General features: G+C 51.9%; 1 protein-coding gene across 1 annotated transcript in view; it reads right to left on the bottom strand.

Annotated features, from left to right (window-relative positions):
* Positions 1 to 25,883, bottom strand: part of LOC309550226 (uncharacterized protein) — a gene marked incomplete at its 5' end in the record, with an annotated part of 129,937 nt that overhangs the window by 77,016 nt on the left and 27,038 nt on the right. Inside the window, one exon of the mRNA XM_082250637.1 lies at positions 341 to 411. Within this exon, the coding sequence (XP_082106763.1) occupies positions 341 to 411 (71 nt within the window). The remainder of the gene's footprint in view (positions 1 to 340; positions 412 to 25,883) is intronic.

Genomic DNA, 25,883 nt, shown 5'->3' with positions numbered 1-25,883 from the left:
TTACCCAGTCCCCTATGTCCCAGTATCAGGTCTCTGTCTCCTGGTCCCTCGTCTCTTTGACTCCAGTCTACATCCATCATCTTATTGTGCCCTCAAAGGGTTCTTCATCTTGGCTTTGCTGGCTGGGTGGTCATCACCTTAGAGAGGGGTAAGGGGTGGACATTGTATGCTGGCCATAGAAGGGCCCCATATGCTCAGCAGATGGGAGTCCCTATCAATATACCAGAGACCCCATGGTTCCCAACCCCCTCACCCCACTGCCTCATGTCCTACCCCCTCAGAGGTCTGCTGAGAGTAATCTTTAAGACCCTTGGTATGGTGACTCCAAAATGTGACTTACCGGAGGGGCTCTGTGGTGGGCAGCTCCAGACGATGATGAACTGGAGGAGGAGGATGAAGAGGACCATGATTCTGGAATAGAAAGAAAACCAATGAGGAGACACAAAGGGGGTCACCAGGTCAGCAGAACCTCATTCTCTGTCCCCAGGTATTGGGCTATGTGAAAATCACATGACCCAACTGCATCCACCATGATGGGGCAGACCCCCTTAGCTGGGGCTATAGAGTAAAGAGGCTTCCGCCCTGGAGGACCTGACCACCCCCGGTGTACGGCAGCATTTCTCAGCCTTTCTTCAATCTACAGCCCTTTGCCCCCTCAACCCCAATACCTGTGATTGTTACTTATCAATAGGAACCTGAGAATGTGATGAGGCATGCAACCAGCTTCATGATAGTACCTTCATAAGAGATCCCCCTTTGAGATCACATTGGAGGTCCCCCCATCACATCAGTGGCCCCCGCCCCATATCAAGTCAGAGGTCCCCCCATCACATCAGAGGCCCCCGCCTCATATCAAGTCAGAGGTCCCCCCATCACATCAGAGGCCCCCGCCCCATATCAAGTCAGAGGTCCCCCCATCACATCAGAGGCCCCCGCCCCATATCAAGTCAGAGGTCCCCCCATCACATCAGAGGCCCCCGCCCCATATCAAGTGAGAGGTCCCCCGATCACATCAGAGCCCCCGCCCCATATCACGTCAGAGGTCCCCCCATCACATCAGAGGCCCCCGCCCCATATCAAGTCAGAGGTCCCCCATCACATCAGAGGCCCCCGCCCCATATCAAGTGAGAGGTCCCCCCATCACATCAGAGGCCCCCGCCCCATATCAAGTCAGAGGCCCCTGCCCCATATCAAGTGAGAGGTCCCCACATCACATCAGAGGCCCCCGCCCGATATCACGTCAGAGCAGAGGCGTAACTAGAGCCTTCAGGGCCCCGATGCAAGAAACCATGAAGGGCCCCCCCAGATCCCTGGCCGGGGCCCTTCCCTTCAAGCCCAGGGCTCTTCCCACTAATCCTGGGGCTCTTTATTCTCGTTGCATGGCCTTTTATTACGGTCCCGCAGCAGGATCCTTTCACAAGTTCTGCAGTGGGCTCCCTTCCTGCAATCTTGGGGCCTCCCCACAGTGGTGCAATGCCAGGGCCCGGTCGCAAGTGTGACTTTTGCAATCCTGGAAGTTCACCCACTGGTTTGCTACTGGGCCCCCTGGAGCATGGGGCCCGGTAGCAATCGCAACCCCTGCAACCCCTGTAGTTACGCCCCTGCGTCAGAGGTCCCCCCCATCACATCAGAGGCCCCCCCCCATATCAGGTCAGAGGTCCCCCCATCACATCAGAGGTCCCCCCTCCATCACATCGGAGGTCCCCCCATCACATCAGAGGTCCCCCCTCCATCACATCGGAGGTCCCCCCATCACATCAGAGGTCCCCCCATCACATCAGAGGCCCCCCCCATCACATCAGAGGCCCCCCCCCCCATCACATCAGAGGTCCCCATCATCTCAAAAGTTCCTTTTACATGTTAGTGTCGTCTACATGACAGAGTCCCCCAGATGGCAGAAAACTCTCCTCATCTCTGATCTGAGCAACAAGGGTCTTGTGCTCCTGGCACCCTAAATGAGAAACACCATTGTAAGGAGAATGTCGGGTGATCTGGGGAGGTCTCTAGCAGTCTCTAGTGGGAGAATGTCGGGTGATCTGGGGAGGTCTCTAGCAGTCTCTGGTGGGAGAATGTTGGGTGATCTGGGGAGGTCTCTAGCAGTCTCTGGTGGGAGAATGTCGGGGGGTCTGGGGAGGTCTCTAGCAGTCTCTGGTGGGAGAATGTCGGGTGATCTGGGGAGGTCTCTAGCAGTCTCTGGTGGGAGAATGTCGGGTGATCTGGGGAGGTCTCTAGCAGTCTCTGGTGGGAGAATGTCGGGTGATCTGGGGAGGTCTCTAGCAGTCTCTGGTGGGAGAATGTCGGGTGATCTGGGGAGGTCTCTAGCAGTCTCTGGTGGGAGAATGTCGGGTGATCTGGGGAGGTCTCTAGCAGTCTCTGGTGGGAGAATGTTGGGTGATCTGGGGAGATCTCTAGCAGTCTCTGGTGGGAGAATGTCGGGTGATCTGGGGAGGTCTCTAGCAGTCTCTGGTGGGAGAATGTCGGGTGATCTGGGGAGGTCTCTAGCAGTCTCTGGTGGGAGAATGTTGGGTGATCTGGGGAGATCTCTAGCAGTCTCTGGTGGGAGAATGTCGGGGGGTCTGGGGAGGTCTCTAGCAGTCTCTGGTGGGAGAATGTCGGGTGATCTGGGGAGATCTCTAGCAGTCTCTGGTGGGAGAATGTCGGGGGGTCTGGGGAGGTCTCTAGCAGTCTCTGGTGGGAGAATGTCGGGTGATCTGGGGAGGTCTCTAGCAGTCTCTGGTGGGAGAATGTCGGGTGATCTGGGGAGGTCTCTAGCAGTCTCTGGTGGGAGAATGTCGGGTGATCTGGGGGGGTCTCTAGCAGTCTCTGGTGGGAGAATGTCGGGTGATCTGGGGAGGTCTCTAGCAGTCTCTGGTGGGAGAATGTTGGGTGATCTGGGGAGATCTCTAGCAGTCTCTGGTGGGAGAATGTCGGGTGATCTGGGGAGGTCTCTAGCAGTCTCTGGTGGGAGAATGTCGGGTGATCTGGGGAGGTCTCTAGCAGTCTCTGGTGGGAGAATGTTGGGTGATCTGGGGAGATCTCTAGCAGTCTCTGGTGGGAGAATGTCGGGGGGTCTGGGGAGGTCTCTAGCAGTCTCTGGTGGGAGAATGTCGGGTGATCTGGGGAGGTCTCTACCAGTTGGCGGTAACAATGTCAGGTGATTGGCAGAGGGCTTTATCAGTCTCTGCTTGTAGAATATCAGGTCATCTGGGGAGGGCTCCAGTAGTTTCTGGCAGGACAATGTTGGGTGATCTGGGGAGGTCTCTAGCAGTCTCTGGTGGGAGAATGTCGGGTGATCTGGGGAGGTCTCTAGCAGTCTCTGGTGGGAGAATGTCGGGTGATCTGGGTAGGTCTCTAGCAGTCTCTGGTGGGAGAATGTCGGGGGGTCTGGGGAGGTCTCTAGCAGTCTCTGGTGGGAGAATGTCGGGGGATCTGGGGAGGTCTCTAGCAGTCTCTGGTGGGAGAATGTCGGGTGATCTGGGGAGGTCTCTAGCAGTCTCTGGTGGGAGAATGTCGGGTGATCTGGGGAGGTATCTAGCAGTCTCTGGTGGAAGAATGTTGGGTGATCTGGGGAGGTCTCTAGCAGTCTCTGGTGGGAGAATGTCGGGTGATCTGGGGAGGTCTCTAGCAGTCTCTGGTGGGAGAATGTCGGGTGATCTGGGGAGGTCTCTAGCAGTCTCTGGTGGGAGAATGTCGGGTGATCTGGGGAGGTATCTAGCAGTCTCTGGTGGAAGAATGTTGGGTGATCTGGGGAGGTCTCTAGCAGTCTCTGGTGGGAGAATGTCGGGTGATCTGGGGAGGTCTCTAGCAGTCTCTGGTGGGAGAATGTCGGGTGATCTGGGGAGGTCTCTAGCAGTCTCTGGTGGGAGAATGTCGGGTGATCTGGGGAGGTCTCTAGCAGTCTCTGGTGGGAGAATGTCGGGTGATCTGGGGAGGTCTCTAGCAGTCTCTGGTGGGAGAATGTCGGGTGATCTGGGGAGGTCTCTAGCAGTCTCTGGTGGGAGAAAGTCGGGTGATCTGGGGAGGTCTCTAGCAGTCTCTGGTGGGAGAATGTTGGGTGATCTGGGGAGGTCTCTAGCAGTCTCTGGTGGGAGAATGTTGGGTGATCTGGGGAGGTCTCTAGCAGTCTCTGGTGGGAGAATGTCGGGTGATCTGGGGAGGTCTCTAGCAGTCTCTGGTGGGAGAATGTCGGGTGATCTGGGGAGGTCTCTAGCAGTCTCTGGTGGGAGAATGTCGGGTGATCTGGGGAGGTCTCTAGCAGTCTCTGGTGGGAGAATGTCGGGTGATCTGGGGAGGTCTCTAGCAGTCTCTGGTGGGAGAATGTTGGGTGATCTGGGGAGGTCTCTAGCAGTCTCTGGTGGGAGAATGTCGGGTGATCTGGGGAGGTCTCTAGCAGTCTCTGGTTGGAGAATGTTGGGTGATCTGGGGAGGTCTCTAGCAGTCTCTGGTGGAAGAATGTTGGGTGATCTGGGGAGGTCTCTAGCAGTCTCTGGTGGGAGAATGTCGGGTGATCTGGGGAGGTCTCTAGCAGTCTCTGGTGGGAGAATGTCGGGTGATCTGGGGAGGTCTCTAGCAGTCTCTGGTGGGAGAATGTCGGGTGATCTGGGGAGGTCTCTAGCAGTCTCTGGTGGGAGAATGTTGGGTGATCTGGGGAGGTCTCTAGCAGTCTCTGGTTGGAGAATGTTGGGTGATCTGTGGAGGTCTCTAGCAGTCTCTGGTTGGAGAATGTTGGGTGATCTGGGGAGGTCTCTAGCAGTCTCTGGTGGGAGAATGTCGAGTGATCTGGGGAGGTCTCTAGCAGTCTCTGGTGGGAGAATAACGAGTGATCTGGGGAGGTCTCTAGCAGTCTCTGGTGGGAGAATGTTGGGTGATCTGGGGAGGTCTCTAGCAGTCTCTGGTGGGAGAATGTCGGGTGATCTGGGGAGGTCTCTAGCAGTCTCTGGTGGGAGAATGTTGGGTGATCTGGGGAGGTCTCTAGCAGTCTCTGGTGGGAGAATGTCGGGTGATCTGGGGAGGTCTCTAGCAGTCTCTGGTGGGAGAATGTCGGGTGATCTTGGGAGGTCTCTAGCAGTCTCTGGTGGGAGAATGTTGGGTGATCTGGGGAGGTCTCTAGCAGTCTCTGGTGGGAGAATGTCGGGTGATCTGGGGAGGTCTCTAGCAGTCTCTGGTGGGAGAATGTCGGGTGATCTGGGTAGGTCTCTAGCAGTCTCTGGTGGGAGAATGTCGGGTGATCTGGGGAGGTCTCTAGCAGTCTCTGGTTGGAGAATGTTGGGTGATCTGGGGAGGTCTCTAGCAGTCTCTGGTGGGAGAATGTCGGGTGATCTGGGGAGGTCTCTAGCAGTCTCTTGTGAGAGAATGTCGGGTGATCTGGGGAGATCTCTAGCAGTCTCTGGTGGGAGAATGTCGGGTGATCTGGGGAGGTCTCTAGCAGTCTCTGGTGGGAGAATGTCGGGTGATCTGGGGAGGTCTCTAGCAGTCTCTGGTGGGAGAATGTCGGGTGATCTGGGGAGGTCTCTAGCAGTCTCTGGTTGGAGAATGTTGGGTGATCTGGGGAGGTCTCTAGCAGTCTCTGGTGGAAGAATGTTGGGTGATCTGGGGAGGTCTCTAGCAGTCTCTGGTGGAAGGATGTTGGGTGATCTGGGGAGGTCTCTAGCAGTCTCTGGTGGGAGAATGTCGGGTGATCTGGGGAGGTCTCTAGCAGTCTCTGGTTGGAGAATGTTGGGTGATCTGGGGAGGTCTCTAGCAGTCTCTGGTGGGAGAATGTCGGGTGATCTGGGGAGGTCTCTAGCAGTCTCTGGTGGGAGAATGTCGGGTGATCTGGGGAGGTCTCTAGCAGTCTCCAGTGATCGGTTACCTGGGTGATGAGGTGGAAAGATGTTCACAGACAGGAATACCTGAAAATAGAATATAAATTATTGCAGATGTTTTGTAGGTTTTATATATGAAATCTGACCTGACAATAATAATAATATAATAATATAATAATATAATAATAATAATATAATAATAATAATATAATAATAATATAATAATAATAATAATATAATAATAATAATATAATAATAATAATAATATAATAATAATAATAATAATAATATGGGGGATTTATGTGGCGCTGCCAGGTTACCCTTTACAACATGAGGGCTGACAATACAATACGGGAGAAATCAGAGGTCCCCGATCCTGAGAGCTTACAATCTAAAAGTCTATAAATTAGAATGGACCCCTGGTAATAACAGTCTATGCTCATCCTCCACCCAGTCTCTGCTCATCCTCCACCCAGTCTCTGCTCATCCTCCATGCGATCTCTGCTCATCCTCCATGCAGTCTCTGCCCATCCTCCATGCGGTCTCTACTTATCCTTAAATGCGGTCTCTGCTCATTCTCCATGCAGTCTCTGCTCATCCTCCATGCAGTCTCTGCCCATCCTCCATGCGGTCTCTACTCATCCTTAAATGCGGTCTCTGCTCATTCTCCATGCAGTCTCTGCTCATCCTCCACCCAGTCTCTGCTCATCCTCCATGCGATCTCTGCTCATCCTCCATGCAGTCTCTGCCCATCCTCCATGCGGTCTCTACTTATCCTTAAATGCGGTCTCTGCTCATTCTCCATGCAGTCTCTGCTCATCCTCCATGCAGTCTCTGCCCATCCTCCATGCGGTCTCTACTCATCCTTAAATGCGGTCTCTGCTCATTCTCCATGCAGTCTCTGCTCATCCTCCATGCAATCTCTGCTCATCCTCCATGCAATCTCTGCTCATCCTCCATGCAGTCTCTGCTCATCCTCTATGCAGTCTTTGCTCATCCTCCATGCGGTCTCTGCTCATCCCCCATGCGGTCTCTGCTCATCCCCCATGCGGTCTCTGCTCTTCCCAAATGCAGTCTCTGCTCATCCTCCATGAGATTTCTACTCATACTCCATGCGGTCTCTACTCATCCTCTATGCAGTCTCTGCTCATCCTCCATGCAGTCTCTGCTCATCCTCCACGCGGTCTCTGCTCATCCTCCATGCAGTCTCTGCTCATCCTCCATGAAGTCTCTACTCATCCTCTATGCGGTCTCTGCTCATCCTCTATGCGGTCTCTGCTCGTCCTCCATGCAGTCTCTACTCATCCTCTATGCGGTCTCTGCTCATCCTCCATGCGGTCTCTGCTCATCCCCCATGCGGTCTATGCTCATCCCCCATGCGGTCTCTGCTCATCCTCCATGCGGTCTCTGCTCATCCTCCATGCAGTCTCTACTCATCCTCTATGCGGTCTCTGCTCATCCTCCATGCAGTCTCTGCTCATCCCCCATGCGGTCTCTGTTCTTCCCATATGCAGTCTCTGCTCATCCTCCATGCGATCGCTGCTCATACTCCATGCAATCTCTGCTCATACCCCATGCGGTCTCTGCCCACCCCCCCCATGTGGTCTCTGCCCACCCCCCATGCGGTCAGCACTCACCTCTGAAGTCTCCTGCTGTACGGGGAATAATTCGGTGCAGTTCTTTATATTGGGAGGGGGAGGGGAATTGTCATTTCTGTGTCAATATTTTTCCATCCACATTAACTGTCTGCGTCCTTCTCTCCACTATCCAGGATGAACGGGGAATGTAGCACCAACATATGCCATGGGGCTGTATAATCTGCCCATAGGAGCTTACACTCTAAATAGGGGAGTGCTGTACTGGGGGGGGGGGGGGTATGGTGGAGGGAGCTGTATAGTGGTGTGGGGGAATTGTATGGTAGTGGGACTGCTGTACCGAGGAAGAGGGTGCTGTAATAAAGGGGGTTGTGATGAGGGGATCTGTACTTGGGGAGAGAAAGCTGTCCTGAGGGGGGTTGTGCTGAAGGGAGCTGTACTGGGGGGGGGGGGAGCTGTACTGGAGGGAGCTGTACTGAGGGGAGCTGTACTGGGGGGGGGGCCATACTGCGGTTAGCTGTACGGGGGGGCATACTGAGGGGAGCTGTACTGGAGGGAGCTGTACGGGGGGGGGGCATACTGAGGGGAGCTGTACTGGAGGGAGCTGTGCTGGGGGGGGGAGCTGTACTGGAGGGAGCTGTGCTGGGGGGGGGGAGCTGTACTGGAGGGAGCTGTGCTGGGGGGGGGGAGCTGTACTGGAGGGAGCTGTGCTGGGGGGGGGGAGCTGTACTGGAGGGAGCTGTACTGGAGGGGGGGAGCTGTACTGGAGGGAGCTGTACTGAGGGGAGCTGTACTGGGGGGGAGCCATACTGCGGTTAGCTGTACTGGAGGGAGTTGTACGGGGGGGGCATACTCAGGGGAGCTTTACTGGCAGGAGCTGTGCTGTGGGTGGGAGCTGTACTGGAGGGAGCTGTACTGGGGGGGAGCCGTACTGGAGGGAGCTATAGAGCTGTATTGGGGAGGGGGAGCTGTAATGGGGGGGAGCCGTACTGAGGGGGGCTGTGCTGGAGGGAGCTGTAATGGGGGGAGAGCTGTACTGGAATGAGCTGTACCTGGGGGGGGGGCATACTGAGGGGGGCTGTGCTGGAGGGAGCTGTACTGGGGGGGAGCTGTACTGGAGGGAGCTGCACTGAAGGGGGGGCTGTACTGATGGGGGCTGTGCTTGATGGAGCTGTACTGAGGAAGGGAGAGCTGTACTGGAGGGAGCTGTACAAGGAGGGAGAGCTGTACTGGAGGGAGCTAAACTGGGGTGGAGAGCTGTACTGAGAGGGGCTTTGCCAGAGGAAGCTGTACTGGGGGGAGGGAGAGCTGTACTGAGGGGGGGCTGTGCTGGAGGTAGTTGTACTGGGGGGAGGGAGAGCTGTACTGGAGGGAGTTGTACAAGGGGAGAGAGCTGTACTGGCGGGAGCTGTACTGGGGGGGGGAGAGCTGTACTGAGGGGGGCTGTGCTGGAGGGAGCTGTACTGGGGGGAGCTGTACTGAAGAGGAGGCTGTACTGAGGGGGGCTGTGCTGGAGAGAGCTGTACTGGGGGGAGAGCTGTACTGGGGGGGAGGGAGAGCTGTACTGGAGGGAGCTGTACAAGGGGGGGGGAGCTGTACTGGAGGGAGCTATACTGGGAGCGGGGGGGAGGGAGCTGTACCGGAGGGTTGTAGAGCTGTACCTTTACTGGGGGGAGAGCTGTACTGGGGGGGAGGGAGAGCTGTACTGGAGTGAGCGCTACTGGGGGAGGGGGGAAGCTGTACTGGAGGGGGCTATACTGGGAGGGGGGAAGCTGTACTGGAGGAAGCTGTACTGGAGGGTTGGAGAGCTGTAGTGGAGGGAGCTGTACTGGGGGGGGGGAGCTGTACTACAGGGGGCTGTACTGGGAGGGGGGAGAGAGCTGTACTGGAGGGGGCTGTACTGGGAGGGGGAAGAGCTGTACTGCAGGGGGCTGTACTGGGAGGGGGGGAAGAGCTGTAGTGGAGGGAGCTGTACTGGAGGGTTGGAGAGCTGTACTGGAAGGAGCTGTACTGGGGGGGAGCTGTACTGGAGGATGGAGAGCTGTACTGGAGGAAGCTGTACAGGGGGGGGGGGAGCTGTACTGAGGGGGGCTGTGCCGGAGGGAGCTGTACTGGGGGGAGGGAGAGCTGTACTGGAGGGAGTTGTACAAGGGGAGAGAGCTGTACTGGCGGGAGCTGTACTGGGGGGGAGAGCTGTACTGGGAGGGAGGGAGAGCTGTACTGAAGAGGAGGCTGTACTGAGGGGGGCTGTGCTGGAGAGAGCTGTACTGGGAGGGAGGGAGAGCTGTACTGGAGGGAGCTGTACAAGGGGGGGAGCTGTACTGGAGGGAGCTATACTGGGAGCGGGGGGGGAGCTGTACTGGAGGAAGCTGTACTGGAGGGTTGGAGAGCTGTACCTTTACTGGGGGGGAGAGCTGTACTGGGGGGGAGGGAGAGCTGTACTGGAGGGAGCGCTACCGGGGGAGGGGGGAAGCTGTACGGGAGGGGGCTATACTGGGAGGGGGGCTGTACAGGAGGGAGCTGTACTGGAAGGTTGGAGAGCTGTAGTGGAGGGAGCTGTACTGGGGGGGGGGAGCTGTACTGCAGGAGGCTGTAATGGAAGGGGGGAAGAGCTGTACTGGAGGGAGCTATACTGGAGGGTTGGAGAGCTGTACTGGAAGGAGCTGTACTGGGGGGGAGCTGTACTGGAGGGAACTGTACTGGAGGGTTGGAGAGCTGTACTGGAGGGAGCTGTACAAGGGGGGGGGGGCTGTACTGGAGGGAACTGTACTGGGAGGGAAGAGCTGTACTGAAGAGAACTTTACTGGGAGGGGAGAGCTGTACTGGGGGGGAGAGCTGTACTGGAGGGTTGGAGAGCTGCACTGGAGGGAGCTGTACTGGAGGGAGCTGTACTGGGGGGGGCGGGGGAAAGCTGTACAGGACGGAGCTGTACTGAAGGGGAGGCTGTACTGAGGAGGGGTTGTGATGGGGGGGTACTGTACTGAAGGTAAGGCTGTACTGAGGGGGGTTGTGATGGGGGGTACTGTACTGGATGAGGGAGTGCTGTGCTGAGGGAGGTTTACGGGGGGAGGGAAGTGCTGTACTAAGACTGAGGGGGTTGTGATTTACTGGGGGGGAGAGCTTTACTGAGGGGGGCTGTGCTGGAGGGAGCTGTACTGCGGTAGGGGGAACTCTATGATAGGGGAGTATTTCTACCAGGGGGCTGTACAGGGGGGAAGGAAATTTAAAATGGAGGGGAGTGCTGTACTGAGGGGGGCTGTATTTGGGGGGAGCTGTATTGGGCGAGGGGTGTAATGATGGGGGGGGGCAGTGTTGAGGATCAGTAGATCTGATCAGTCCGTACATTCTATCACAGAGGACACACAAACCAGAAAACGTAATTTCCCCTCCATGGCTCGGGTTATGGCTGGTGTTCCAGGAGGATGGACAGGTTCTTGGATCTACATGGTTTTCCTGATGGATCTTTTTCCTCACTATGCTGCTGCTTGATCTAGACTCTATTGGCAGCTGTCCAGATCATCAGTTCCTCATTTTAGGTTTGGAGGCCGTACCTGGACCCCATTGCTCTGGACATTGGGGGGCTATCTTGGAAAGTGACCTTCAGACCCTGGGCTCAGTGTTGTGTCACTCTCCAGACCTGAGTGTACTGTGATGGACCATGTTGGGAATCATTTGCTTATAAAGTGGTCTCTTCATGCCCAGTAGTTCCAGGCCTGGACTACAGGGGGCTCCTCCAAATCCAAGGCTCAACAGACATGGGGGCCCAGGGAAGCCTTTCCTACCACTACCAAGCATGTGAGCTGTCCTCATTAGGCCACCCCTCATGCCAGACCAGACTGCGATGAAGTGTCCACACTCCCAGGGTATTGGCTGTACTGTCAGTCTGGCACTGATAGCGCAGAATAAACCACATTATCTGGATGAAGATTCTCACCAGGCCAAGCATTGGTTACTCACCACCAACAGGACACTCCCGCCACTATGGGTGACCTCCGCCTACACTCCCCTGATGATTCTGAGGGCCTTTCAAAGGTATCCCCAGAGGGGGTAATCCTGAACAAGGACCCCATGTTGTTAAAGGGTCGAATCAATTAAGTCTTCCTCAGCTTTTTTGGGTGCAGCCAAGCCCCTCCCCCATGTCCACAATCATTCTGGCTTCCTATTTGTGCTCAGCTACTGGAGAACTTTAGGCACACCCAAATTCCATCCCTCGCAGAGTCTCTGACCCCCCCCCCCCCCTCTGAGCCCGTACATCATTCTGCAGCTGTGGCCCTTATCACCATCACTGACTCCTCGACAGTCCATTTTAAGCTCTGCGGACTCCTTCCACTAACTAAGATATTCTGGGTGCTGCTCCGCCCTGTACCTGGGGGGTTGGCCTGCTCTTCTAGGCCTTTAAGAGCTCCACCAGCAGCAAAGACCTCTTCTTTTAGTGGTCTATTCCCACCATTGGCATACCAGTGACTCACCTTCACAAGAAGACCACCAGGTTGGTTGAGGGTTATCTTACCTTCGGAATTCTACTGACAGACATTTGGAGTCCCTGTTAGGATCCAGTTTTAAATGGCTGGTGTCACCCTTTGTTCCAAGCTGGCTGTAACAATTTGTCAATCCTAGTTAGAATGAAAAGGTTCTCTTAGGTGGGTTCCTCCAATGGAGGGATAGGACTCTGCTTCACAGAGTGTCCTCAGAAAACGTCTGGAGCCTTTGGCTGGCTTGCTAAAAGAATCATAAATTGATAGGGGACTTTGGCTACGTGGTTGAGAAGCTGAGGATGGCTACATGGTTGGGAAGTGGACGATGGCTCCGTGGTTGGGAAGCTGAGGATGGCTACATGGTTGGGAAGTGGACGATGGCTCCGTGGTTGGGAAGCTGAGGATGGCTACATGGTTGGGAAGTGGACGATGGCTCCGTGGTTGGGAAGCTGAGGATGGCTACATGGTTGGGAAGTAGACGATGGCTCCGTGGTTGGGAAGCTGAGGATGGCTACATGGTTGGGAAGTGGACGATGGCTCCGTGGTTGGGAAGCTGAGGATGGCTACATGGTTGGGAAGTGGACGATGGCTCAGTGGTTGGGAAGCCATCGATAGCTCCTTGGTTGGGAAGAGGACAATGGCTTTGTGATTGGGAAACGGACAATACATCCAAGGAATTTCTGACCCAGTAAAAATTCAGGGATGTCATCTCTTCAGATGTGCTCTAAACATTGTTACCAGCAATGGCAGAGATGGCTGGAGTGTGGTCTTGCCCCAATGCAGGAGATCTGTGGAACTCTGGAAGTAGGTACTTACTGGACTTCAGAGCCTAAACTCCCACTCAGCCCATTGTGCTGGAAGCCAGAGGTCTGCTAAGCCCTTTTCATAGTCTTCTGCATGAAGGTGGGCTGACTTCTGCAAGCAGGGGATAGGTCCTTGGTTAATTTGTGTGCTGAAGACCCCCCTTTTAGTCCAAAGATAAATCTCTTCATGTTTGTATCTTCTTCAGTTGCGCATTTGTCACGGAACCATGAACCAGACGTACAACAACAGATAAGTGAAAATAAGAAAGCTTTATTGAAAAACAAGCTATAAAGCAAAAGTCCAAACGGATGGCGAAACCGATGCAGAGTCTTTGCGAAGCCAGGGGACAGGAACCAGCAGGGTAGTCAGACGAAGCCAGGAACAGGAACCAGAAGTGCAGCAGTCTTAGTAGCATGTGAACACAGGAGGACCAAGCAGGGAACTGAAGCCACAGACCTCCTATATATATGAGCTATGTATCCAGCTCCTCCCAGTGGGAAGGAGGAGCCGCAGGGTGGGAGGCTACAAGAAACCCAGAAACCAAGATGGCCGCCAGCACATGTCAAACGAAGGAGAACAGCAAGAAGGTAAGACCATGACAGTACCTCCCCCTCTAGGGCCCCTCCTCCGCGGAGTAAAGAACGGTTTCTGAGGGAAGCGTGCGTGGAAGGCTCGGAGCAAGGCAGGAGCATGGACATCTGCGGAGGGAACCCAGGAACGCTCCACTGGACCATAACCACGCCAATGAACCAAAAACTGCACCCGACCGCGGACCAGGCGTGAGTCCAGGATATTGCTCACCTCATACTCCTCACGATTGCCCACTCGGACCGGACGAGGCCGAGGAACCGAGGAAGTGAAACGATTACACACCAGAGGCTTCAACAGGGAGACATGAAACACGTTGGAGATCCGCATGCCAGGAGGAAGCGCAAGGGCATAGGCTACCGGGTTTACCCTGCGAAGCACTCGGAAGGGACCAACAAAGCGAGGCGCCAGCTTGGGAGTGGGCACTCGAAGGTTGAGGTTGCGGGTGGACAACCATACACGGTCTCCGGCCTGGTAGGAAGGAGCAGGCGCTCGTCTGCGATCAGCCTGGAGTCTCTGGCGCTGCGCAGAGACCTCAAGGGACTTCTGGATCTGTACCCAAGAAGCACGTAGGACGGAAAGGTGATCCTCCACAGCCGGAATATCCTGGGGAGAGAATACCTCCGGTAACACGGCAGGTTGGAACCCATAGTTGGCCATGAAGGGAGACGTCCCAGAGGAAGAGTTCACCGCCGTGTTCCTGGCAAACTCAGCCCAAGGCAGGAGGTCAACCCAATTGTCTTGGTGATCGGAGACATAGCAACGAAGGAATTGCTCCAAGGCCTGATTGGAACGTTCTGCGGCCCCATTGGACTGAGGGTGGTAGGCCGAGGAGAAGGAGAGATGAATTCCCAACTGGGAGCAAAAGGCGCGCCAGAACCTGGACACAAACTGACTCCCCCGATCCGACACAATCTCCTTGGGCAAACCGTGCAACCGGAAGACCTCCCTGGCAAAAATCGTGGCCAACTCCTGTGCAGAGGGTAACTTCTTGAGAGGAACACAGTGACACATTTTGGAAAACCGATCCACAATCATGAGAATGACCGTATGGCCTCGGGATGCAGGGAGGTCCACAATGAAATCCATCCCCAGGTGTGACCATGGGCGCTCCCCGGTGGCTAAGGGTTGCAGAAGGCCCAACGGAAGGTGCCGAGGGGACTTACTCTGGGCACAAACGGAGCATGCCGCTACATATGCGGCGATGTCGGAGCGTAGGGAAGGCCACCAGAACAGACGTGAAACAGCCCAGGACAGCTGATTCTTTCCAGGATGCCCCGCGGTCTTGGAGTTATGGTAGGTTCGCAACAACCGAGTGCGCAACTCCTCAGGCACAAAACATCTGCCGTTGGGTCTCCCAGAGGGAGCACCAGATTGAGCCGCCAAAATCTGCTCACCCAGGGGAGAGGTCAGGCTGGTGCGAATGGCAGCCAGGATCTGATTCGGAGGTATGACCGAAGTCGGAATCGACTCCTCCCTGGACAGGTCGGAGTACTGCCGTGATAAGGCATCAGCCCTGATGTTCTTGGAACCGGGTAGGTAGGAGACCACGTAATTAAAACGTGACAAGAACAGAGCCCATCTGGCCTGACGTGGTGTCAATCTCTTGGCCTCAGAAAGGTAGGTCAGATTCTTGTGGTCCGTCAGGATGAGGACCGGAACCACCGAACCCTCGAGCAAGTGCCTCCATTCTTTGAGAGCCTGCACGATGGCCAATAACTCCCTGTCACCAATCTGGTAGTTGCACTCCGCGGAAGACAGTTTCCGGGAGTAAAACCCACAAGGAAGCAGAGGACCCTCTGGTGTTCTACGCTGAGACAGAAGGGCGCCTACTCCCGTCTCAGACGCGTCCACCTCGAGGACAAAGGGCAACCCAGGGTTGGGATGCGACAGAATCGGAGCCGACACAAAGGCGGACTTTAGAGCCTCAAAAGCTCGGATGGCCTCGGGCGGCCAGACCTGGGAATTACTGCCCTTCCTGGTCAGATCCGTGAGAGGCTTGGCTAGCATGGAAAAGTCCCTGATGAACTTCCGATAATAATTGGCGAAGCCCAAAAAGCGCTGCAGGGAGCGAAGACCACTGGGCTGGGGCCACTGTAAGACAGCCGAAACCTTCTCAGGATCCATGGAGAACCCCTCAGCGGAAATGATGTAACCTAAGAAGGTTACCTGGGATCGGTGAAATTCGCATTTCTCAAGCTTACCGAACAGCTTGTTCTCTCGTAACCGTTGCAACACTCGTTTGACATCCAGAATGTGGGTCTCCATGGACTCAGAATATACCAAGATGTCATCCAGGTAGACCACCACACACTGCTGCAACAGGTCACGGAAAACATCGTTGATGAATTCCTGAAAGACTGCGGGCGCATTGCACAGCCCAAAGGGCATAACCAAGGATTCATAATGACCGGTCCTGGTGTTAAACGCGGTCTTCCACTCATCGCCCGCCTTGATCCTTACGAGGTTATATGCCGCCCTCAGGTCGAGTTTGGTAAAGACCGTGGCCCCTTTAAGGCGATCGAACAGCTCGGAAATCAAGGGTATCGGGTAAGCGTTCTTGATCGTGATGCGATTGAGACCCCTGTAATCGATGCAAGGCCTCAACTCACCGCACTTCTTTTTCACAAAGAAAAATCCAGCCCCTGCCGGGGACGAGGATTTGCGAATGTGTCCACGCGAAAGCGCCTCCCTCACGTACTCCTCCATGGCCTCATTCTCCGCTACCGACAGTGGATAGACTTTGCCACGAGGAGGAACGGCACCAGATTGTAACTCGATGGCACAATCGTATGGGCGGTGCGGAGGTAGGGCAACCGCGCGCACCTTATCGAATACATCCCGGTACTCCTCGTATTCAGGGGGCAACAGAGAGTCCGAGGAAGTACACAGCAACTTGACAGGCCCATGGATGCAACTAGCCCCACACTGCGGTGACCACGAGAGGATCTCGGCCGATCTCCAATCGAAAATCGGATTATGCTCCTGGAGCCAGGGGTACCCCAAGACCACCGAGTAGTGTGGAGACGAAATAACCTGGAAGCAGACCGACTCTCTGTGGACGGCACCAATGGCTAACCCCACTGGAAGGGTCTCATGAGTCACGTGTGGCGGCAGAAGGGGTCTGCCGTCTATCGCCTCAAGAGCCAGAGGAGAACCTCGAGCCTGCAGAGGAATGGAATTGGCGGCAGCGAACGCACTATCAATGAACAAACCACCAGCACCAGAGTCCACCAACGCCTGGGTCGTCACCGAGCCCCCGACCCAGGAAAGGACAACAGTGATCAGTGGTTTGTCAACACGGGAAACCGGGGACGAGGAGACTCCACCCAAGATCTGCCCCCGACAGGATCTCAGGTGCGAGCGTTTCCCTGGACGGTTCGGACATGCCAACCGAAAATGCCCACCGAGACCACAGTACATGCATCGGCCCTCGCGTCTCCGGAGTACCCTCTCCCCCTCGGACAGGCGAGCAAACCCCAGCTGCATGGGTTCACCCCCAGACAAGTCATCCCCAGGAGGCGTGGGAGGAGAGGGAGGCACGGGTGGGACAACAAAGGTAGGCGCCAATCTGTTAGGAGGCCTCCGCAGACTCTCCTTAAAGGAAGGTCTCTCCCTGAGTCTGGTGTCAATCAAAATCAGGAAAGAAATAAGAGACTCGAGCTCCACCGGTAGGTCCTTAGCTGCAACCTCATCCTTCAAGGCATCCGAGAGACCATGAGAGAAAGCAGCGACCAGAGCCTCATTATTCCAGCCCACCTCTGCTGCCAGGGTACGAAACTCAATGGCGTATTCAGCTACGGATCGTGAACCCTGTCTGATGGACATAAGGAGCTTCGCAGCAGAGGCAGCACGAGCCGGCACATCGAATACCTTCCGAAGAGAAGCAACAAAACCGGAAAACTCGGCAACCACCGGATTGTTGTTCTCCCATAAAGGGCTGGCCCAGGCCAAGGCCTTGTCCGAGAGCAGCGAGATTAAGAAGCCCACCTTTGATCTCAGTAGGAAAGGCATGTGGCAGCAACTCGAAATAAATGCCCACCTGGTTAAGGAAACCTCGGCACTGAGTTGGCTCTCCCCCAAAGCGCTGTGGAAGGGGGGCAGAACCGGACATACCCCGAAACACCGCAGGCGCAACAACAGGTGTCGGGGTAGACTCTGGCGCAACAACCGGAGCGGCAGTAGGAGCGGACCCAGGAGCGACAACCGACCCATCGGCAACGGGAGCGAAATGAACCGTGCGTTCAAGCAGGGTTTGCAACGCCACGGCGAACTGACCCAACAGGTGATCCTGCTGATCAAGTCTGGCAACCAGCGTGGGTAGTGAGGATGGCCCTGTACCGTCAGAATTCATGGCTTGGTCCTAATGTCACGGAACCATGAACCAGACGTACAACAACAGATAAGTGAAAATAAGAAAGCTTTATTGAAAAACAAGCTATAAAGCAAAAGTCCAAACGGATGGCGAAACTGATGCAGAGTCTTTGCGAAGCCAGGGGACAGGAACCAGCAGGGTAGTCAGACGAAGCCAGGAACAGGAACCAGAAGTGCAGCAGTCTTAGTAGCATGTGAACACAGGAGGACCAAGCAGGGAACTGAAGCCACAGACCTCCTATATATATGAGCTAGGTATCCAGCTCCTCCCAGTGGGAAGGAGGAGCCGCAGGGTGGGAGGCTACAAGAAACCCAGAAACCAAGATGGCCGCCAGCACATGTCAAACGAAGGAGAACAGCAAGAAGGTAAGACCATGACAGCATTACCATTCTTCTTGTGTCTGTTCACCCCGGTGTATCTCCTGAGGTCTCTGTGGGCACCTTGTGTCTGTTCTCCCTGGTGTATGTACTGAGGTCTCTGTGGGCATCTTGTGTCCGTTCATCCCAGTGAATCTCCTGAGGTCTTTGTGGGCACCCTTTGTTCATCCCGGTGTATCTATTGAGGTCTCTGTGGGCACCTTGTGCCTGTTCTCCCCGATGTATCATCTGAGGTCTCTGTGGGCACCTTGTGCCTGTTCTCCCTGGTGTATCTACTGAGGTTTTTGTGGGCACTTTGTTTCTGTTTACCCTGATGTATCTCCTGAGGTTTCTCTGGGCACCTTGTGTCTGTTCACTCCAATGTATCATCTGAGGTCTCTGTGGGCACCTTGTGCCTGTTCTCCCTTGTGTATGTACTGAGGTCTCTGTGGGCACTTTGTTTCTGTTTACCCTGATGTATCTCCTGAGGTCCCCACATGGAAGAAAAATATATTTGAAATATATTTTAAAAAATAAAATTTAATTTATTTTTCCCAAATATGTTGGAAATATATTTGAAATGCTACAATTTTGGCCATATTCAATATATTTCTAATTTTTTTCCCCTAAATATATTGGGCACCTTGTGTCTGTTCACCCCGATGTATCATCTGAGGTCTCTTTGGGCACCATGTGTCTGTTCACCCCTGTGTACTACTGAAGTCTCTGTGGGCACCTTGTGTATGTTCACCCCGATGTATCTCCAGAGGTTTCTGTGGGCACCTTGGGTCTGTTCACCCCAATGTATCTCCTGAGGTCTCTGTAGGCACCTTGTGTCTGTTCACCCCAGTCTATCTCCAGAGGTTTCTTTGGGCACCTTGTGTCTGTTCACCCCAATGTATCTCCTGAGGTCTCTGTGGGCACCTTGTGTCTGTTCACCCCAGTGTATCTCCTGGGGTTTATATGGGAATCTTGTGTCTGTTCACCCTGGTGTATCTCATGAGGTCTTTGTGGGCACCCTATGTTCACCCTGGTGTATCTTCTGAGGTCTCGGTGGGCACCTTGTGTCTGTTCACCCCGGTGTATCTCCTGAGTGTCTTGGAAATTAATATACGCTTGATGTGCAAAATACTCTGTTGCGCTAATAGGTGCACTTTTGGATATTAATATACACCAAGCGCAATCACTCCGTTATGCTAAAAAGCCCAGTTCTCAGCTCTTCTGTATAAGGTAATGGAGCGCTCAGCAGTACCCAGTAATACAGACGCACAGGCTGTTATTACCTTGGATGCTCGAATGTCCTGCTTAAAACAGGGAGCTCTGTTTATTTATGGGACAACAAAGGGACAACAGCAGGAAGTGATGACTATACAACATCAGCCAATCAGTTCCAAATGTACAGTCACATGACACAAGTTACTCACATAGAATCAGCCAATGACACACTTGTATACATTTAAATATACAATAGAAAGGGGGAGTATGCGATTGTGAATGAGCAGAACAGTGTGCACGGCTTCCCGCCATTGGTGTGTGGAAATCCGCTCACCGTAGTTAACAATGAAACCAGCGTGTAGAACTGTGAACGCTGCTCTGACCAAACTCATGCATGTATTCCCACCACTACTACTGGTGTGAAACCCATGCAGCAAAGCTCAGAGGACAATGCCTAATAGGATTATACTACTGTTCCCAAAGACGTGAGGTTATCTGCAGGGAAAGAGCCATGCTGTTTCCACTATGGTGATCAGGCACAGTAGAAAGACATGAGTGTGTATATTCCTTCATAGAGACAGATAGATATCAATACAATATTGACTCCGTACCGCAATACAAATAGATCTCTCCCGGCAACCAGACCCGTGCATGGAGTGTTCACCGGCGGAGATGTCTATGTAGAGCGAACGTGTCTACACATCTAAGGGAAGATTTTCTCTGCCAGTAGTCTTTCCTCAATGCCGGTTCCCCCGTACATGCTCTAACGAGCGTATTGCAAGCAAACTGACAACACGAGCCATAATGACAATCAATATAGAACACATCCTGAAAAATGTCCACACTAATCCTAATAAAATTTGCACAACAGCCCCTCCTCTTTGTCATATGCTTCCATGTGTCCATTGATGAATCTTAATCTTCGTCTTCCAAATAAACAGAACAGCTCTTCTCATACATAAAAATAATTAATTTCAAAAAGTTAGAAAGAAAGATAACGGAATCAGTGTTGACACGAAGACTCAAAAGAAAACAAATGTTGAAACTAAGTTTCCGTTCTTTGGGCGGTGACTCAGAGGGAGGACATGAGGTGGTGGGTCCTATTGATCGTCGGTCAGTTTGGAATCCTTAGTATTAACATAATAGACTGGGGGATTGCTCCCTCAGTCTGAACATCACACCTTTCCTTCCAGCAGATATAATCTGGTCTATTGGTGTCATTAAAGAGACCAGAGATTTCATTGGTAAAATTGACTGTTACAGTATATACAGTGTGACATCACCACTCCCCAGATAAAGGATATATATACAGTGTGACATCACCGCTCCCCAGATAAAGGATATATATACAGTGTGACATCACCGCTCCCCAGATAAAGGATATATATACAGTGTGACATCACCGCTCCCCAGATAAAGGATATATATACAGTGTGACATCACCGCTCCCCAGATAAAGGATATATATATACAGTGTGACATCACCGCTCCCCAGATATAGGATATATATACAGTGTGACATCACCGCTCCCCAGATAAAGGATATATATACAGTGTGACATCACCGCTCCCCAGATAAAGGATATATATATATACAGTGTGACATCACCGCTCCCCAGATAAAGGATATATATACAGTGTGACATCACCGCTCCCCAGATAAAGGATATATATACAGTGTGACATCACCGCTCCCCAGATATAGGATATATATACAGTGTGACATCACCGCTCCCCAGATATAGGATATATATACAGTGTGACATCACCGCTCCCCAGATATAGGATATATATACAGTGTGACATCACCACTCCCCAGATAAAGGATATATATACAGTGTGACATCACCGCTCCCCAGATAAAGGATATATATACAGTGTGACATCACCGCTCCCCAGATAAAGGATATATATATACAGTGTGACATCACCGCTCCCCAGATATAGGATATATATACAGTGTGACATCACCGCTCCCCAGATAAAGGATATATATACAGTGTGACATCACCACTCCCCAGATAAAGGATATATATACAGTGTGACATCACCGCTCCCCAGATAAAGGATATATATACAGTGTGACATCACCGCTCCCCAGATAAAGGATATATATACAGTGTGACATCACCGCTCCCCAGATAAAGGATATATATATATACAGTGTGACATCACCGCTCCCCAGATAAAGGATATATATATACAGTGTGACATCACCGCTCCCCAGATAAAGGATATATATACAGTGTGACATCACCGCTCCCCAGATAAAGGATATATATACAGTGTGACATCACCGCTCCCCAGATATAGGATATATATACAGTGTGACATCACCGCTCCCCAGATATAGGATATATATACAGTGTGACATCACCGCTCCCCAGATATAGGATATATATACAGTGTGACATCACCGCTCCCCAGATAAAGGATATATATACAGTGTGACATCACCGCTCCCCAGATATAGGATATATATACAGTGTGACATCACCGCTCCCCAGATAAAGGATATATATACAGTGTGACATCACCGCTCCCCAGATATAGGATATATATACAGTGTGACATCACCGCTCCCCAGATATAGGATATATATACAGTGTGACATCACCGCTCCCCAGATATAGGATATATATACAGTGTGACATCACCGCTCCCCAGATAAAGGATATATATATACAGTGTGACATCACCGCTCCCCAGATATAGGATATATATACAGTGTGACATCACCGCTCCCCAGATAAAGGATATATATACAGTGTGACATCACCGCTCCCCAGATAAAGGATATATATACAGTGTGACATCACCGCTCCCCAGATATAGGATATATATACAGTGTGACATCACCGCTCCCCAGATAAAGGATATATATATACAGTGTGACATCACCGCTCCCCAGATATAGGATATATATACAGTGTGACATCACCGCTCCCCAGATAAAGGATATATATATACAGTGTGACATCACCGCTCCCCAGATATAGGATATATATACAGTGTGACATCACCGCTCCCCAGATAAAGGATATATATACAGTGTGACATCACCGCTCCCCAGATAAAGGATATATATACAGTGTGACATCACCACTCCCCAGATAAAGGATATATATACAGTGTGACATCACCGCTCCCCAGATAAAGGATATATATACAGTGTGACATCACCGCTCCCCAGATAAAGGATATATATACAGTGTGACATCACCGCTCCCCAGATAAAGGATATATATATATATAGTGTGACATCACCGCTCCCCAGATAAAGGATATATATATACAGTGTGACATCACCGCTCCCCAGATAAAGGATATATATACAGTGTGACATCACCGCTCCCCAGATAAAGGATATATATACAGTGTGACATCACCGCTCCCCAGATATAGGATATATATACAGTGTGACATCACCGCTCCCCAGATATAGGATATATATACAGTGTGACATCACCGCTCCCCAGATATAGGATATATATACAGTGTGACATCACCGCTCCCCAGATAAAGGATATATATACAGTGTGACATCACCACTCCCCAGATAAAGGATATATATACAGTGTGACATCACCGCTCCCCAGATAAAGGATATATATATACAGTGTGACATCACCGCTCCCCAGATATAGGATATATATACAGTGTGACATCACCGCTCCCCAGATAAAGGATATATATACAGTGTGACATCACCGCTCCCCAGATAAAGGATATATATATATATACAGTGTGACATCACCGCTCCCCAGATATAGGATATATATACAGTGTGACATCACCGCTCCCCAGATAAAGGATATATATATACAGTGTGACATCACCGCTCCCCAGATAAAGGATATATATACAGTGTGACATCACCGCTCCCCAGATAAAGGATATATATACAGTGTGACATCACCGCTCCCCAGATAAAGGATATATATACAGTGTGACATCACCGCTCCCCAGATATAGGATATATATACAGTGTGACATCACCGCTCCCCAGATATAGGATATATATACAGTGTGACATCACCACTCCCCAGATAAAGGATATATATACAGTGTGACATCACCGCTCCCCAGATAAAGGATATATATACAGTGTGACATCACCGCTCCCCAGATAAAGGATATATATACAGTGTGACATCACCGCTCCCCAGATATAGGATATATATACAGTGTGACATCACCGCTCCCCAGATATAGGATATATATACAGTGTGACATCACCGCTCCCCAGATATAGGATATATATACAGTGTGACATCACCACTCCCCAGATAAAGGATATATATACAGTGTGACATCACCGCTCCCCAGATAAAGGATATATATACAGTGTGACATCACCGCTCCCCAGATAAAGGATATATATATACAGTGTGACATCACCGCTCCCCAGATAAAGGATATATATATATACAGTGTGACATCACCGCTCCCCAGATAAAGGATATATATATACAGTGTGACATCACCGCTCCCCAGAAAAAGGATATATATACAGTGTGACATCACCGCTCCCCAGATAAAGGATATATATACAGTGTGACATCACCGCTCCCCAGATATAGGATATATATACAGTGTGACATCACCGCTCCCCAGATATAGGATATATATACAGTGTGACATCACCGCTCCCCAGATATAGGATATATATACAGTGTGACATCACCGCTCCCCAGATATAGGATATATATACAGTGTGACATCACCGCTCCCCAGATAAAGGATATATATACAGTGTGACATCACCGCTCCCCAGATAAAGGATATATATACAGTGTGACATCACCGCTCCCCAGATAAAGGATATATATACAGTGTGACATCACCGCTCCCCAGATATAGGATATATATACAGTGTGACATCACCGCTCCCCAGATATAGGATATATATACAGTGTGACATCACCGCTCCCCAGATATAGGATATATATACAGTGTGACATCACCGCTCCCCAGATATAGGATATATATACAGTGTGACATCACCGCTCCCCAGATAAAGGATATATATACAGTGTGACATCACCGCTCCCCAGATAAAGGATATATATACAGTGTGACATCACCGCTCCCCAGATAAAGGATATATATACAGTGTGACATCACCGCTCCCCAGATATAGGATATATATACAGTGTGACATCACCGCTCCCCAGATATAGGATATATATACAGTGTGACATCACCGCTCCCCAGATATAGGATATATATACAGTGTGACATCACCGCTCCCCAGATATAGGATATATATACAGTGTGACATCACCGCTCCCCAGATATAGGATATATATACAGTGTGACATCACCGCTCCCCAGATAAAGGATATATACAGTGGGTACGGAAAGTATTCAGACCCCCTTAAATTTTTCACTCTTTGTTATATTGCAGCCATTCTTCTTCCTCATGAATGTACACATAGCACCCCATACTGACAGAAAAACACAGAATTGTTAACATTGTTGCAGATTTATTAAAAAAGAAAAACTGAAATATCACATGGTCCTAAGTATTCAGACCCTTTGCTCAGTATTTAGTAGAAGCCCCCTTTTGATCTAATACAGCCAGGAGTCTTTTTGGGAAAGATGCAACAAGTCTTTCACACCTGGATTTGGGGATCCTCTGCCATTCCTCCTTGCAGATCCTCTCCAGTTCTGTCAGGTTGGATGGTAAACGTTGGTGGACGGCCATTTTTAGGTCTCTCCAGAGATGCTCAATTGGGTTTAAGTCAGGGCTCTGGCTGGGCCATTCAAGAACAGTCACGGAGTTGTTGTGAAGCCACTCCTTCGTTATTTTAGCTGTGTGCTTAGGGTCATTGTCTTGTTGGAAGGTAAACCTTCGGCCCAGTCAGGGCCGGATTAAGAGCATCATGGGCTTGGTGCTGAGGATTTTGAAGGGCCTTAAGGGCCGTGCCTTGGCATGCACCCAGAGGAGGAAGGGTGCAGCCATGCATGTCTAATTCAACATGGGATGCTGTCTCTGAAGCCCATAAACACATCCATGCATCGGCAACTGTCCCTCCTTGTCCGGCCTTCGCGCTGTGTGGGGAGGTTCTGAGGGTGCTGCCTGGGGAAGCGAGCATAGAAGCCAGACTTCTGTGTTTACAAGTGACAGAAGAGCGGTAACAGTGAATATGGCCAACCCGGGGCCTATATTAAGGTAGGGGCCTGGAGCTGCAGCTCCAATAGCCCCTACGTTAATCTGGCCCTTGGCCCAGTCTGAGGTCCAGAGCACTCTGGAGAAGGTTTTTGTCCAGGATATCCCTGTCTGTGGCCGCATTCATCTTTCCCTCGATTGCAACCAGTCATCCTGTCCCTGCAGCTGAAAAACACCCCCACAGCATGATGCTGCCACCACCATGCTTCACTGTTGGGACTGTATTGGACAGGTGATGAGCAGTGCCTGGTTTTCTCCACACATACCGCTTAGAATTAAGGCCAAAAAGTCCTATTTTGGTCTCATCAGACCAGAGAATCTTATTTCTCACCATCTAGGAGTCCTTCAGGTGTTTTTTAGCAAACTCCATGCGGGCTTTCATGTGTCTTACACTGAGGAGAGGCTTCCGTCGGGCCACTCTGCCATAAAGCCCCGACTGGTGGAGGGCTGCAGTGATGGTTGACTTTCTACAACTTTCTCCCATCTCCTGACTGCA

The sequence above is a fragment of the Pelophylax lessonae genome (genome assembly GCF_965119305.1).
Source record: "Pelophylax lessonae genome assembly, chromosome: 1".
Lineage (NCBI taxonomy): Eukaryota > Metazoa > Chordata > Amphibia > Anura > Ranidae > Pelophylax > Pelophylax lessonae.
Note: the sequence above shows the minus strand (reverse complement) of the source record. Positions and strands in the feature narration are given on the sequence as shown.